We start from the raw sequence: 16641 nt of genomic DNA on the forward strand, positions 1-16641 counted from the left end.
GAAAGACAGACTCCTGCTTTTTAAGAGGAAAAGGAGCGACTCAGGAACCAAGGTGATGCTCCAGAGCATTTTTTTAAGAGGCAGAGTTCCTTGCAGCGTCAGGAATGTGCTGATGGGTCCCAGCGGTTGAAACCGAATCCACAGAGCTGGCCGAGATCTATAAATACCTGCGCAGCCCTGCAGTGACCTGGATCATTCCTGCTGGTGTCCTGTTCTCTGGATGACAGTGCAGGAACTGCCCCTGAACAGGTCACAATCCCCCCAGGAGGAGGATGGGGGGGGTGTGAGACCTGGTTTTGTCAAACTTTTAACGTGAACCTATCTAGAAACAGCATGCACTCCCAAACCAGAAATCTGCACTACTCCAACTGTGTGCGCAAAAAATATGTATGAATATTAGGGGAAAGTGTATCTACAGGTGCATATACCATATTTTTCCATGTATAGAACGCCCCCGTGTATAAGACACCCCCTCTTTTTGGGGACTAAAAATTGAGAAAATGGGGGGAGATTGCCCTGCGTATAAGATGAGCCCAAATTTTTAGCATAACTTTAAAAACAACAACCTAGTTTATACACAGAAAAATACGGTATATTCGGGGGGGGGCATGTACTAAACGGAGTTATATTAGAGAATATGGCTTGCAAAAATATGCACATGAGGTGAAATTCCACACACACACACACACACACACACACACTTGAGAGAAATGAGTGCTAAAATGCTGACTAATTTTTAAGAGGATTTATCCTCCCTCTTTAATGCAATCCAATGCACAAACATGGGTAACTGAAGATTGATATAGAAGAGAACCAAAATTGACAGATTTGTCCATCGTGATCGCCGCAAACAATCAGGCCGAACCGAACGGGACTCTTGGAGGCACGTCAAGTTCTGGGAACTGTTCAGTCGGGGATGCTGCACTCACACAACCACAATATTGAGAGACTCAGCCAGAAGTGTGTGAGGGGACGAAGGAGGGTGCTAAGGAACTGGAGACCTGGCAAAGGCCCTCCTCTTTCCCTTCACACCAAGAAGCCATCAGGAGACGAGGTCCCCACATGGGAGCAAAGGAAAACTAGGATGCCCGAGACTCTCAGATTGTTCTCACCTCCCAGGCCCCCTGGATTGGCCTTGGTTGAAGGGCAGGGAGGTGAAGAGCCCCCTCAGTGCTCAATCTTCTGGAGAAAATGGCACCTCTGGTCTCAGGCGTCATACAGGCCATCCTGCCTTAACTTGCAGCTGTGTGTGTGTGTGTGTGCGTGCGGGTAAGACATAAACGTAAAAATAATAAATAAGTCAAAAGGGTTGATAAAGGGTTTAGGGAAACGATATACAATGAAATGAAAAGGACGTTTAAAATAACGTTTGTTTAAAAAAAAAAAACCCAGAAGCTTTCCTCTTGGAAATTTAAGGGACAGTACTAGCTAAATTGTATAGAAATTTATTCATGAATGCAACTACAGCGGCAAGAATGTTACTTGCCCAAAAATGGAAAGAAGAAGAAGAAGAAGAAGAAGAAGAAGAAGAAGAAGAAGAAGAAGAAGAAGAAGAAGAAGTTGTTCCAGCAAAGGAAGAATGGATACAACAAAAACTTTTGGAATATGCAGAAATGGCAAAACTTACAGGAATAATAAGAAATCAAGATAACAAACTTTTTACAAAAGAATGGAAATGGTTTATTGGATATTTACAGATAAATTGCAAACATATAAAAACACTGGCAGGATTATAGTAATAACCTGCAGTTACGTAAGAGTATATATTTAAAGAAGATAAATAAATGAGTAAGTGAATTTGGATATGCAGAAGATATTGAAAATAAATTTAAGGAACCACAGAAAGAGGGGGAAGGAAGTCAAGTTTTAAAATGTCAAAATGATTGTAAAATCAGTGAAATGTATATATCTGAAAAGTATAAATAAAATTGTGTGTGTGTGTGTGTGTGTGTGGTTGAGGGGAAAAGGGGGAATTGCAACTTTATTTACACCTCCGTATGATCTCGAATGGCAACGCTTTCCAACAGAATCGGTTTGCACCTTTATCTGGGAGACACCCAGGAATCATCACGTGCAAAACAGGGATGAGCTCCTGCACCTTTCACAGCTGTGCAGAGGAGGGAATTTCAGCAGGTGTTATTTTGCGTGACCACCTAAATCCCCTCGAAAAATCTCTCTTCTGCAAAATTCTTAAAGGTGTAGGAGCCCCATCTCTCCTTTGCACCAGGCCACCCTATTGTATGATGAGGAATCAAGCGATACAAGGAAAGGAAACAGAGCTTAGGAAGTGAAGGCAGAGACAAAGGTTACCCACTGTTAAGTGTTTGTGGGGTGCACAGGAGACCCTGAATTCCGGATCAAGCTAGTGTTAGAATTTAATTAAGGCTTAGAGTGTTAGAACTGAGCTAGACCCAAGTGTTTTATTTGAGCTGTGTGCTAAACGCTTCTAGGAAGTGAAGGCTGCGATGTTGCACAATGAAACAGAAGTTGCGTACCTTTCTCGATCCACAAGGATGATCATCATTGTCGAAATGGCAAAATGTAAATGCACTCTCACATTTCGCTCATTCACCACCACAGTGTGTAACCGGTCATCCTAACACAGAGAAACCACTGGAGGAAACTGGTGCCGAGAGCTGTTAGGCGGAGAACGCAATGGATTGGGAACAGGATGTGAACAGGAGGAATCACAGAGATGCTGCTAATATCTGGCAGTGCTGGGAGGAAGCAGAAAATAAGCTAGGAGTGCAATACAGGAGTGAACAAGGAGTAGGTAAAGTAAATATGTCTGTTTCAGTTTCTCATCTTTCTAGTCTTAGGTTTGAACATCAGTTTTGGGGGAAAGAAGTTTTTAAAAGTTTCCACATCAGTTTTTAAAAGTCCTTATCGGCATTTTAGAGCAAATATTCAATTCATCAGAATTTTAGTGCAATTTTCTCCCAAGCTACACATGCTTGCATGCAATTTCCCCTAAATATTCATTTTTGCAAAGCAGTTTTTTTTAGTACCGTATGTCATTTTCACTAACATAGGCATTCACAGCTTAGGGCCCCACTCTCTTGGGGGGCCCCCAAAAAAAATTCAAGGGGAAAAGACTGTATTAATTGTATTTTAGTTCAACAATTACTTTGATAAAATAGATATTTTGCTATGCGCAAATGGCTTTAGATACCTATTAGGTCCACAAATTACCATATAGCATACATTCAACACAATAAAGGACAGCTGGACATATAAAAGGCCCCGTTACCTTCAGTAGCTTAGGGCCTCACTGAAATATACTTGGAGTCAAGTGTGAATTTCATGCTCTTTATTCAGCTCATAGTAGTGAGGAATGCAGTTTCCCCAAAACGTTTGCTTTATATACACTATTTACACAATGGGCCCCACGTGATTGGCTAATTCCGGGATACTCCTGTATGCCAATCGCAGTGCGGATTCACTTCCACCTGGAGCTGGATTGGGTGGCTCCTGTGGACCAATCAGACTGCTGCAATCTCAATCCTATTGTTCTGGGACCAATCAGACTGCTGCAATCTCAATCCTATTGTTCTGGGACCATTCAGACTGCTGCAATCTCAATCCTATTGTTCTAGGACCAATCAGACTGCTGCAGTTTGGATCCTATTCAACTCAGTACATAACACTCACCAAACCTAAATCCGGCCCTGCGCACACCGATTCACAAGCACACATGCAGGTCCACAGCACTCTGCCCTCTCGCACACCCGGCCTTACAAATTCACACCAAACTTACAGACTCCACGTTGATCCCTAGAGTGATTATCTGATAGGAGACCCGCGCTACAATGAGGATAGGGGCTAGTGGGCTACCAAAAAGGATGGCACCTTCGGACACCTACCTGGGAGCAAGTGCTATGGGGTTAATGGCCGAGCAGGCTCCTACAGAACAGGACCCTACTTACTCCTCCCTGTATAAGATTGCACTGTGAGTCTTCTTTTCAAGAGAGGAGTGTCACTGCTGGTTTTCAAAAGAAGTCCAGGGCACCCTGCGCAGCAGAAGGAAGCGACCATTTAATTGCAACGAATCGCTCCCATGTATTTTAAAGGTACCTCAGCACTGGCCGCTGCCTTGCCTCAGTGGCTTGTCGCTCTTGAAAACAGTAACGGCGGAAATGTACTCTGCCCAGAACACTTTACTATACCGATACAACGCCTTTGAATTAGGGAGGCGGCATGCAAGTCAATGACTCGGTTAATCCTTTAAAGGCTTTTTGACTGAGCAGAAGCAGATTAAAAACAACAACAAGGGATTCTTAAAAAGAAAGAGACGTGCTCCTTTCTCTCTTCGCACAGGAAGCATTGTGTCACCTACAATGATGGCTTTTTAAAAATGTACATGCATATTTATGCAGGTTTAATGGATCAATCAACTAAAACCCGTATGATTCATCCACTAAGACCCAGTCTACACATGTAAGGGGTAGGGAAATGGGCTGCACCACTTCAGACTTGCAAGCAGAAGGTAGGTTTTTTTTTTTTTTAATGTTCCCTCATGGTAGAGCTCCCTGCAAGTGGAAAACGAGCCCACCAAGGAGAATGGTTCTGCTCTAGCCTTCTCTTCTCTACATTTTTATTTAAGCTTCTAATGTAGGGGGGAGCATTAAAAAATGCAGTTTGCCAACCTGCAATCTGATGTGGCGCAGTCCAGTTCACCTCATTCCCACTACATTCTGCAAGCAGGCGTTGACTTGGCTGTGCAGATTTCTTCAGCTGTGCTCTGAAGTTTAACTTGATCAGCCTTTTTGAGTGGGCAACATGCTGAAAGGATGTTTGTGACCAGGTCAATGCATGTTCTTAGCAGCCTCTCTGGTATTTTACATCCGGGTCAGGTATCCATTTGCCTTTTGTTGTATTTGATCCCAACTACTTTGAGACACGGGATCCAGGTGGCGCTGTGGGTTAAACCACAGAGTCTAGGACTTGCTGATCAGAAGGTCGGTGGTTCGAATCCCTGCCATGGGGTGAGCTCCCGTTGCTCGGTCCCGGCTCCTGCCCACCTAGCAGTTCGAAAGCACGTCAAAGTGCAAGTAGATAAATAGGGACCGCTCCGGCGGGAAGGTAAATGGCGTTTCCGTGCGCTGCTCTGGTTCGCCAGAGGCGGCTTTGTCATGCTGGCCACATGACCCGGAAGCTGTCTGCGGACAAACGCCGGCTCCCTCGGCCTATAGAGCGAGATGAGCGCTGCAACCCCAGAGTCGGACACGACTGGACCTGATGGTCAGGGGTCCCTTTACCTTTTACCTTTTACTTTGAGACACAAGCGAGCTTCTTTTAAACTAAGCATCTACCAGCCTGGCTTTATCTCCTGGAGGAGAATGGTATTTTTTTAAAATTACTTCTTACAATTATTAGTGATGTCACCGGACCTCAAAATTAGGAGGCCCATATGTCAATCTATCAGGTTCACAAATGCCCACATGTTTGCTGGGCCTGGTTTTCTATCTAACAAATGTTATTATTCTTGCACTTCAAACCAAGATTTATTATGAGTTAAGCAGGAGAATATGACCCTATGTGGTGCTTTTCCACAAGCAGAGGCACTGAACCTGCAGGGCAACGAATCAGATAAGGAATGAGAGCTGCAATATTGGGCCTACCTTCCAGGAAGATGCAACAGCTGGTCAGGTAAGTCTTGGTCTTTTTGTGTGGTTTTCTTGCTCTGCCTGCCTGCCTCTCTCTCTCTCTCTCTCTCTCCTTCCTTCCTTCCTTCCTTCCTTCCTTCCTTCCTTCCTTCCTTCCTTCCTTCCTTCCTTCCTTCCTTCCTTCCTTTCCCCCTTACAGCCCCCTTACAGCCATGGATCTCTCTGGGCCAATCAAACCAGAATCACATCAGTTTGTGGCTGTGTGTACCCAACTCAACAAAGGCCCAAGGCCTTCCAAATATGCTGTTTGGCTCGGGGCTTGTTTGAATCTTTACTTCTCACCTTCTACCTTCTCTTTGCTTCTTTGAACGACTTGAAATGTGTGAGAAGGTAAAGTGAAGACGGAAGAAGTCATAGGGCTGCCATACGTCTGGAATTTCCCTCACAATGCCGGGATTTGGCTGCTGAAAGTGGACAGAATCACTATGTGATATGCAAACAATCGAATCCTCTAAATGCTCCTTGGCTTCCCCTTCTAAAAACAGCCCATTTTAGAGCCAGTTCCTGTGGGAATACGTTTGTGGTGCTTCCTGCACTTTGCCGCAGCACAGAAACCTTCCGCGCTATGCACGGAAGGCAAAGAGATCCGGCCAAGGTTTATTGCCTGGATCCCTCCGCGCTTGCAACAAAGCGCGCCAGAAAAGCCTTTAGTAACTGTCGGAAAGCAGTTTCCCGCCCGGAAACTCAGCCAAATACAGTGTTGTGATTGGTCTATGTTAATGTTGTGACGTTGTTCAGTTTATCAATAAATGGCCCCTGCTCTCTGTAGCGTTGTGTAGAGCAGTGTTTTTCAACCACTGTTCCGGCGCACACTAGTGTACCACGAGATGTTGCCTGGTGTGCCGTGGGAAAAATTGTGTTTATTTGATTCCTATTCAAGAGAATTACTTTATATATAGTCAATATAGGCACAGAGTTACATTTTTTAACATTTTCTAATGGTGGTGTGCCTCGTGATTTTTTTCATAAAACAAGTGTGCCCTTGCCCAAAAAAGGTTGAAAAACACTGGTGTAGAGTACGCGAGACAAGCAAGAGAGAACAACCGTGCGAGACAAGCAAGAGAGAAAGAAAGCGAAAGAGAAACCAACGCACAGAGCAGTAGTTGGGAGAGCGCAACTCCACCATTGACTGCAGTCTCTTAGTCTCTTAATTCTTTTATTTCTTTATTCTTATTTGGCGGCCGCCTTGTTTTTGGCCGCGCCTTTTTGCTCTGCCTATCTTTTCCTTTCCGGAACCTTCAGAAACCTTCAGAACTCCAAACAACTCCTCACGACCTTCAGCTTCATAACCAACGGACATAATCATAACCAGTGGGAGCAGGCACTCCAGAATTACTGGCTTATCCCGGAAGTTGGTTATCCCCACAAGTTCCCTGTCAAATCTCCAGCTAGCCTCACTTAGATTTGCTTTTACTGAGCTGCTTTTTGAAGCTATGCCTTCCGCCATCCTAGACGGACGATATAACAGGGTGCTGTACGAAGACAGACTCTGTATATGTGGGCAACCGCAGGTGGAAGACTTCTTGCACTTTTTACTATATTGCACACTATACATTGGACCCAGCAGGCAATTTCTCACCTTGCTGTCTGTACAGGAAAGATGTCTTTCCCCGGCAGAGAAGTTCCTATGGTTTTTCAGCAATGTAAGTGTTTCAGTGACTCATAAAGCTGCCCTTTTTTGCTTTGGTGGCCAAAAAGATCTGAAAGAAGACCCTGGACAATATAGCGGTGAACTGTAAGGGAGGCGCAGATATCTAAATAGAGACCATTATTTGTGGAGCGACACCACTTTTGTTTGTGTTTATTTTTGATTCAAATTTGTCATGGCCAATGGCTAAGTACGATAAAGTTCTTTGGATTGGCTGCCAAGAGTCACGTCCAGGCAGAATTTTCGTCAGCTGAATTAAATGTCCTGCAACCCATTGTGGAAGTTGGGTTTTATGCTGGAAATGTTTAAAAACGGCTCAACAACCTTTTTTGGGGGGGGAGAGATTTTTCAAAAAAAGCTCATTTTGGGGGTGGGGACTCAACAACTTTGCCCCCTGAAAAGGGTATGGGGAGAAGCTCAACAACTTTTGATTTATACTTCCTGAAATACGGCAACCCTAAGTTATCAGCAGGTGGCGCTGTGGGTTAAACCACAGAGCCATGGGCTTGGCGATCAGAAGGTTGGCGGTTCGAATACCCGCGATGGGGTGAGCTTCCATTGCTCGGTCCCAGCTCCTGCCCACCTAGCAGTTCGAAAACACGTCAAAGTGCAAGTAGATAAATAGGTACCGCTCCAGCGGGAAGGTAAACGGTATTTTTGTGCGCTGCTCTGGTTCACCAGAAGCGGCTTAGTCATGCTGGCCACATGACCCGGAAGCTATACGCCGGCTCCCTCGGCCAGTAACGCAAGATGAGCGCCACAACCCCAGAGTCGGACATGACTGGACCTAATGGTCAGGGGTTACCTTTAAGTTATCAGCAGAGTGGAAAAGGCAATAGGCTAATAGGATTGTGAAAGAAGGTGAGACAAGGGACTGCTTTACACCATCTGCATAGCTTTCCCCAAAGAATCCCGGTAACTGTAGTTTGTTAAGTGTGCTAGGAATTGTAACTCTCATTCCCAGGATTATTTGGGAGAAGTCATGTGCTTCAAATGTATGGCATCATTGTGAATACAGTACAAAAGGAAAAAGGATTGGGGAGGGAAGAGGAAAGCGAGCTGTTCTTTATATAGCCAGTGGATGGGGCCAGCCTCGTCTTTACCATGCCATTATATTCTTCCTGGTTGGAAGAGGAGTAGCCTTCCAACGGCCAGAGGCTTTGAGATATATTCAAAGAATTAGAAACTCGGCCACTTCTCAACACAACACACCACGTCAAATTAAAGCAAATTATGGGGTTTGGTGGTGGAAAAGTAGGAAAGTGCACATCAAACTTAATTATGAAAGAACACTGGCTCACACAATTATTATTTATCTCCGTTTCTCAAAACCTGGCTGAATGTGTTGAACCGAACATGGCCAGCAGGAGGGGAGATATGATTGTGACGAAAACAAAGAGGACTAAAGGAGCGGCTTTCACTGTAAGCACACACGCACACCCCAATAATTCAAGCACTGCTGTGAAAGTAACTGTGATCAATATCTGCCCCAGTGAACTCCACACTTCTCTCTGAAGCGTTTTTCCGGTCAGGCAAGTTCCAAGGTAGGGTGGGGTTCTGCCGCCGCCTGTGGGTGGGATCTGAAGCTGTCTCTACCTTGCTCGGTCTTTCAATTACTCATTCCGGGTGAGACACCAGAGAAAGTGCCTGGAGAAACGCCGGCTGCAACCTGGCAGCGGCCGTGCCCCGTTCTTCCGCTCCATGGCCAATTCTATCAAGAAAGACCAGGTACAGATCCCTCTTCAGACCGTGCCGGTTTTGTGGGCGATCCAAGTTATGGGCCTGGGCTGTTGGTTTCCCAGGACTGTTGTGTCCATAACTCCCAATTTCTCCGTAGGCATGGATCCCCAAACTCTTCAAGAAGAAAGTCTGCACCACGTTTATCGAGCAACCGGGGGAACTTGGGTGAGTGAAGCCGTGATTTTATCGCCCTCCGCAAGATTCAGAATAGGCAAGGGTGTGAAACCCCAACTTCTAGCTCCTAGGGTTTGTGTTATCATAACCCTCCCCTTCTCCTGTGCCTCTGCTACAGGTGGGAGAGGGATCTGATTCTGTTCTCTTTTAAGTGGCAAACTTAGCCGGTTCGCACTTTCTAAAACAATATAGTAGGAACCACAGCACAGCTGTCATTCAGAATTTTCACTTCTCCGAATTTTGCAATGCAGTTTTCCGGCACATACAAAGTGTGTGTGTGTGTGTGTGCGCGCACACACACACACACACACACACACACACACACACGTGAATGCCTATGTTAGTGAAAATGACATACTAAAAAAACTGCTTTGCAAAAATGAATATTTAGGGGAAGTTGCATGCAAGCATGTGTAGCTTGGGAGAAAATTGCACTAAAATTCTGATGAATTGAATATTTGCTCTAAAATGCCGATAAGGGCTTTTAAAAACTGACGTGGAAACTTTTGAAAACTTCTTTCCCCCAAAACTGATGTTCAAACCTAAGACTAGAAAGATGAGAAACTGAAACAGACATATTTACTTTACCTACTCCTTGTTCACTCCTATATTGCACTCCTAGCTTATTTTCTGCTTCCTCCAAGCACTGCCAGATATTAGCAGCATCTCTGCGATTCCTCCTGTTCACATCCTGTTCCCAATCCATTGCGTTCTCTGCCTAACAGCTCTCGGCACCAGTTTCCTCCAGTGGTTTCTCTGTGTTAGGATGACCGGTTACACATCGCCAAACAACAACAACCAGAGAGGAAATGCATCTAAAAAGGACACAAATCTGTATTAAATCAGCACATAATTTGTGCAGGCTGGGTTTTTAGGTTTAGATGCAAATTTGGAAATAATTGCTACAATTTAAATACAAATGCAGGGCATTTCACAGGATGCGGAGGGTGAGGGGGAATGGGACCAGGTGACCTGAGTGCTTGCTTGTTGCGCTATCTAAGTGCTGATAACTAATGATGGTTAGCTTCAAGGCTCCTTCTCTTCCTTTTTATAGTTCTTTGTTTTTAATTCAGACTTGGATCAGGTAGCCTTTCCAAGAGAGGATTGCTTCCTGTAAAGTGGGACACATGGCAACCCCACTGTACACACATATGTGTGTGTAATACGTATGTTGTTGTTTAGTTGTGTCCAACTCTTCGTGACCCCACGGACCAGTGTATATGTATGCATACACCAATTTCCATCATCTCTCCCCTTTACACATGTCGCACCCCTTTCCTACATTTTACAAACGAAAACTGGGGAACTTGTCTATGCTTGCAACGCTGCAACTCTCATACCAAGGAACTGTGGCTGTGCTGCACACCGTTCCCACACACAGCCCGTTAACAGCTTGCTTAAAAATGTAGCCTCCTCTGTAATAGTGCTGGTATTGATTCCTGAAGAAGGGCGTGTGTTAGCAAACGGATTAGTAGACTCCTTGGTGCCACCAGGGCAGGACTTTGGAGCAGGAGGCCAGGAGGTGACATTACCTTCTAAAGGTTGTGATGAGTGCCTAGAGTCACACCCACATTGCACATTTAAAGCATTCTTTAAAAAAAAAGAAAGACCAGCTGTAATTTTATTGTGTCAATAGTAGAAACTGGCATCATTCAAACCATCTCTTTACATAGGCTTAGGGGGTGGTCTTGGTGCAGCACCAGCAGGCCTGAACCGGGGTGGAGGGGTACAGTCCTTCCGGGCTTCACGGGAATGGTTCCTCACCACCTTGCTGTGGATGGCACAGCTAACACAATAGTGAAGCTTCACATAGAGTTTGGGCAGCACGTATGAGTCAAACACACTTGCTTCTGAGATATGTCGGACTGCAGCTGCTTCTACTATGTTTTGGATGACGAACTTCTTAATGGCCTTGTCCTTTGGGACGCAGCGGGCACAGTTGGTACAGCGAATAGGCTGGACATGTCCCTGGCCCTTCTTGGCACGGCCATTATTCCTTCTCTTCTTAGTCATTTCGGCGCTCAAGAAGAGGCGAAAGAGGACATTTAAAGCATTCTTAATGTCATTTTAGCTGTCATGGCTCACACAAACAGCTGCCTAATAATAATAATAATAATAATAATAATAATAATAATAGGAAATGCAGTTTGTTAAGCATGCTGGGAATCGTAGCTCCATGTAATTTTTTGTTGGCATCTGTCTGTCTCGAGAGACAATGGAGTGCGCCTCCGGGGGGTGAAGTCAAACAGCGGCATGAGCAGGACCCAAGTGACCTCCCTGGGACGTAAGGCTGGGAAGTCTGGGCTGCCCAGATGACAAGACCCCCCCCCCTCTCAGCCTCGCTGGTGTGGTCCAAAGGAAAGCAGCGCAATACGTTTGGCACCAGCTTAGTTACAAGGCACCACCCAATCATCTTAGGGACTCCACTTTACAGGTGAAACTCGAAAAATTAGAATATAGTGGAAAAGTTCATTTATGTAAGCAATTGTTTTCATTAGCTTGTTGTTCAGTCGTGTCCGACTCTTCGTGACCCCATGGACCAGAGCACGCCAGGCACACCTATCCTTCACTGCCTCTCGCAGTTTGGCCAAACTCATGTTAGTAGCTTCGAGAACACTGTCCAACCATCTCATCCTCTGCCGTCCCCTTCTCCTTGTGCCCTCCATCTTTCCCAACATCAGGGTCTTTTCTAGGGAGTCTTCTCTTCTCATGAAGTGGCCAAAGTATTGGAGCCTCAACTTCAGGATCTGTCCTTCTAGTGAGCACTCAGGGCTGATTTCTTTGAGAATGGATAGGTTTGATCTTCTTGCAGTCCATGGGACTCTCAAGAGTCTCCTCCAGCACCATAATTCAAAAGCATCAATTCTTCGGCGTTCAGCCTTCTTTATGGTCCAGCTCTCACTTCCGTACATTACTACTGGGAAAACCATAGCTTTAACTATACGGACCTTTGTCGGCAAGGTGATGCTGGAGTTTAATATATGAGATAGACTCATGACATGCAAAGCGAGATATGTCAAGCCTTTATTTGTTATAATTGTGATGATTATGGCGCGCAGCTGATGAAAACCCCCAAGTTGAGATTGTTAATTTGGGGTTCTCATCAGCTGTACGCCATAATCATCACAATTATAACAAATAAAGGCTTGACATAGCTCACTTTGCGTGTCAAGAGTCTATGTCATATATTAGTTTCACCTTTTAAGTTGAATTACTGAAAGAAATGAACCTTTCCACAATATTCTAATTTTTCGAGTTTCACCTGTAGATTTGGGTAGGGTTTACTCCTTTGCCTTTTCTTCTCCAAACGATTATCCTGCAAGGAAGTGAAGGTTTAGGATCAGAGTATTCCTTCTCCTCGATGGGGTACCTTCCTAGGTGGACGAGCTCCATCTCCCCCTCGCTTCCCTCTGCAGCACGTCTCCTAATAACCCTCAGCATACTACAGTTCCCAGGATTCTTGGCAGATGGAGCCATGGCAGTCAAGGTGGGCATCAGAGCACTTTAAATATATGCTGCGGATGTGACCTAAGACTATTAAGTCCATAGTCTAAAATGACCGACTTGCACTACTGGTGCAAGTAATTTGATCGCAAGAGTTTCCATTTTTCACCAGTTACGTTGTTGGCTCTGTTTGCATCCACTGCAGAATTGTATCAACTCAAAACACATTTTTCTACGTTCAGTGTCTCAGTACGCTATGAGCTGACTTGAGGGGAAGTGGTACAGGCGAGCACTGTGCACTTAAGCTAGGAAATAATTTGCCTAGGCACACAGCCTAGATCTGATACTAATTGCACTCCAAAGCATTAAACAAGCAAACTTCTCCTACAGTGTTGTTATAGCTAACAGTTCAATGTGAATCTCGCCAATGGGTGAGAAGGAAAGGCTGCACATGACTGGAGAGTACATACTTAGTGTTCGTGTACACGAAAATGCATGTGTGCGCTAAAGACAAGATATATCAGGTCCCCGCACAAGATACCTAAGTCCTAGAGGCATTTCCTTGGTAATGGATGAGAGCCAATAAACTGAAGCTCAATCCAGATAAGACGGGAGGCACTGTTAGTGGGTGGTTCCCTAGATCAGATGAATAGGAATGTTGCCTGCTATTGATGGCGTTACATTCCCACTGAAGGAGCAGGTATGCAGCTTGGGGTACTTCTGAATCCATTCCTGTCCAGAAGGCCTTGGTCATCGGTAGGCAAACTAAGGCCCGGGGGCCGGATCTGGCCAAGTCACCTTCTAAATCCGGCCCACGGACAGTCTGGGAATCAGCGTGTTTTTACATGAGTAGAATGTGCCCTTTTATTTAAAATGCATCTCTGGGTTATTTGTAGGGCATAGGAATTCGTTCATTATTATTTTTTTCAAAATATAGTCCGGCCCCCCACAAGGTCTGAGGGACATTGGACCGGCCCCCTGCTGAAAAAGTTTGCTGACCCCTGGCCTTGGTGGTGCGAGGTGCCTTTCATCAGCTTTGGCTGGTGGCCCAGCTTCACCCCTATCTGGACTGGAATAGCCTAACCTCTGTCATCTATGCTCTGATAGCCTCTAGGCTAGATTACTGCACCACATTACATGTGGGGCTGCCTCTGAAGACAGTGTGGAAACTTAAGTTGACAGAATACAGTGGTACCTTGGTTCTTGAATGGCTTGGCTCCCAAACAAGTCGGCTCCTGAACACCGCAAACTCGGAAGTGAGTGTTCCGCTTTGCGAACGGCATTCGGAAGCCGAACGTTGGAAGTGGCTTACACGGCAGCTGATCGGAAGCCGCGCCTTGGTTTTCGTCCATAACCCGTCTGTAAACGTGCGGGTTGCGATTGTGCATGCACGGAGCGACAAACAATGAAGTAACCCGTTCCGGTACTTCCGGGTTCGGCGCATTCGTATCCGGTGACGAGCGCAACCCGAGGTATGACTGTATAGAATAAGAAGAGCATACGTTTAAAGAAGATTGGAAAATGTTTATTGAGTCTATAGGAAATATTTGTGTACAGCTGAAAACGCTGGCAGCTTTAAGATAAATTCAACAGTGTAAATAAATTTTGATGGCTGCAATAATGGAATACTCAATGGTATAGTTTTTGTAAAATATGCAGGGATTTATGATATGTAAAATGAACAATGGAAAGAGAAAAAGGGAAGTCATTTTGATATCTTAAGGATGTAAAATGAGCATTTTAAATTGTAAAACAGAACACACACACACACACACACACACACACACACGAGAGACAATTTGGAAACTTCAGCTGGTGCAGAATTCAGAGGCAACATGGGAGCAGGGCCTTTCTGCAGTGGCTTCCTGCTTATGGAATGCTCTCCTCAGATTTTGCACAAAACCTGTAAAAGTTTTTCAGATCTCTCTGTGCTTTTCCGTTCCGCAGGGGCTCTTGCTTGTGCCAGTGTGGGAGCCCTCGCAGCAAGCACATCTCCGTAGCCACGGAAGACGCCTTTGGAGCAGCCATTGTCAGCAAATGGGACTCGGCCCAACACACAACAGAGGGGCCTACCGATGCCTATGGCGAGGTGAAGTTTGTGGGCACCGGCCGCAGACCCAGCAAGGTAAGGTTGTCCTGGAAGGGGATAGATTGCAGAGGTGGCAGAGCTGTGGGCGAAGATCTCGAGGCCGACATTCTCACTCTTCTTCCCACTGCAGTTCATACGCCTTTCAGACACGTCTGACCCCGCTGCTGCTTACGGCCTGGTAATGCACCATTGGAAAATTCCGCGCCCCAACCTGGTGGTATCAGTGGTAGGGGGCGAAGGTGAGGTACGGGTCAGGGCCTGGCTTAAGGATGTGCTGAGGAAAGGACTCGTAAAAGCCGCCCAGAGCACAGGTAAGGACCACCCTGTGGCCCGTTTTCATTGCACACCTTTGCGCTTTCATTGCTGGTGTTTCAGACTCGTGTGATCAAAACACTGCACTGGGGCCACTGTGATTCCTGGTCCTGCTGATACTCTGTACCATGAGCAGGCAAACTAGGGGCCGGATCTGGCCCAATCCCCTTCTAAATCCGGCCCGCGGATGGTCCGGGAATCAGCGTGTTTTTACATGAGTAGAATGTGTGCTTTTATTTAAAATGCGTCTCTGGGTTATTTGTGGGGCCTGCCTGGTGTTTTTACATGAGTAGAATGTGTCCTTTTATTTAAAATGCATCTCTGGGTTATTTGTGGGGCCTGCCTGGTGTTTTTACATGAGTAGAATGTGTCCTTTTATTTAAAATGCATCTCTGGGTTATTTGTGGGGCCTGCCTGGTGTTTTTACATGAGTAGAATGTGTCCTTTTATTTAAAATGCATCTCTGGGTTATTTGTGGGGCCTGCCTGGTGCTTTTACATGAGTAGAATGTGTCCTTTTATTTAAAATGCATCTCTGGGTTATTTGTGGGGCATAGGAATTCGTTCATTTTTTCTTCAAAATATAGTCTGGCCCCCCACAAGGTCTGAGGGACATTGGACCTGCCCCCTGCTGAAAAAGTTTGCTGCCCCCTGCTCTGTACTGCATATAAAACTAAAAAAATGTTAAGGGAATCGTCGACGTTAGTAAAGAAACAGCGAGTTGGATGCGCTATAAACATGCAACACCAGGTGGCGCCAGAGGGCAGGAAATTTTAAAACACGCTTTTCCATAGGGGTTTCTTTCTTTTGCTATATCAATCCAGTGGGGGAATGCAGGGGTACGCGTATCCCTAAACATTTTGTGAATCTGACACTGCGGCACGCATACCCCTAAACATTTTCGTCGACATGCTTTCTGCGAAGAAGCAAAGCCGCTTTCAGTCGCAGGAGCAGGCTTCTTAGGACCCGGTGCGCTCGTCTATGCCATTTTCGTTGCCTCCTCCAGCAGCAACAGCAAAGGCAGGAGGGAGGGGGGAATTGCAGCCCGGGCTTCCTTGCCGCTACGGGAACCAATTGCAAAGCAGAGCCTTCCCAGCCGTGTGCCGCTAGCTCCCCCCCCCCTTCCCTCAAGGCCCATTCGTGCTTGGAAAACTCTGTGGGGCTGTCCTGGAAGCACCGTGTAGCTGCAGCTATAGACGTATTTTTAAAAGATAGCTTGAAAGATGCAGCGCCAGTTTCCCACACAGTTCCCCCCTCCTGTGCATGCAGCAAAACGTTGTAAAAAAAGGCAAGGTGCTCATGCCGTTTTTGCACGTGGGTCTTATTAGTGTTTCGACAGCTGCGGGCCTGCACGTGTTATATGTGAGCTGTCGGCTGTGTACTATGAGGTAATGCATGTCCTTTGTACTTTTGTCCATTTGCTGCATTTATTTTTCCCGATTTGAACTATAAAATTGTGGTTTTCTTGAGTCAAAATGAGAGTACCCCTAAACATTTTTTTAAGCACTTAACAATCTAATTTCTGACTTATTTATAGCGGCTTTCCCCTCTTGTGTTGAGATTCAGCCT

At 45.7% G+C, this 16641-nt stretch overlaps 2 protein-coding genes across 2 annotated transcripts in view; one reads left to right on the forward strand and one right to left on the reverse strand.

Annotated features, from left to right (window-relative positions):
- Window positions 1–8833: 8833 nt before the first annotated feature.
- The window catches only part of TRPM4 (transient receptor potential cation channel subfamily M member 4), a 32906-nt gene continuing 25098 nt past the window's right edge, over window positions 8834–16641 (forward strand). Inside the window, exons 1-4 of the mRNA XM_033169193.1 lie at window positions 8834–9042; window positions 9152–9219; window positions 14620–14797; window positions 14892–15072. Of these exons, the coding sequence (XP_033025084.1) occupies window positions 9016–9042; window positions 9152–9219; window positions 14620–14797; window positions 14892–15072 (454 nt within the window). The 5' untranslated portion in view covers window positions 8834–9015. The remainder of the gene's footprint in view (window positions 9043–9151; window positions 9220–14619; window positions 14798–14891; window positions 15073–16641) is intronic.
- Window positions 10833–11264, reverse strand: LOC117058193 (40S ribosomal protein S26-like). Its single transcript, XM_033169197.1, has one exon. The coding sequence runs from the start codon at window positions 11239–11241 to the stop codon at window positions 10894–10896; it is 348 nt and encodes a 115-aa protein (XP_033025088.1). The 5' UTR covers window positions 11242–11264; the 3' UTR covers window positions 10833–10893.

This window comes from Lacerta agilis, chromosome 14 (assembly GCF_009819535.1).
Source record: "Lacerta agilis isolate rLacAgi1 chromosome 14, rLacAgi1.pri, whole genome shotgun sequence".
Classification (NCBI taxonomy): domain Eukaryota; kingdom Metazoa; phylum Chordata; class Lepidosauria; order Squamata; family Lacertidae; genus Lacerta; species Lacerta agilis.

Bases quoted from the DNA above. Each gene is read 5' to 3' on its own strand.
- LOC117058193 (XM_033169197.1), bottom strand. From the start codon at position 11,241: ATGACTAAGAAGAGAAGGAATAATGGCCGTGCCAAGAAGGGCCAGGGA.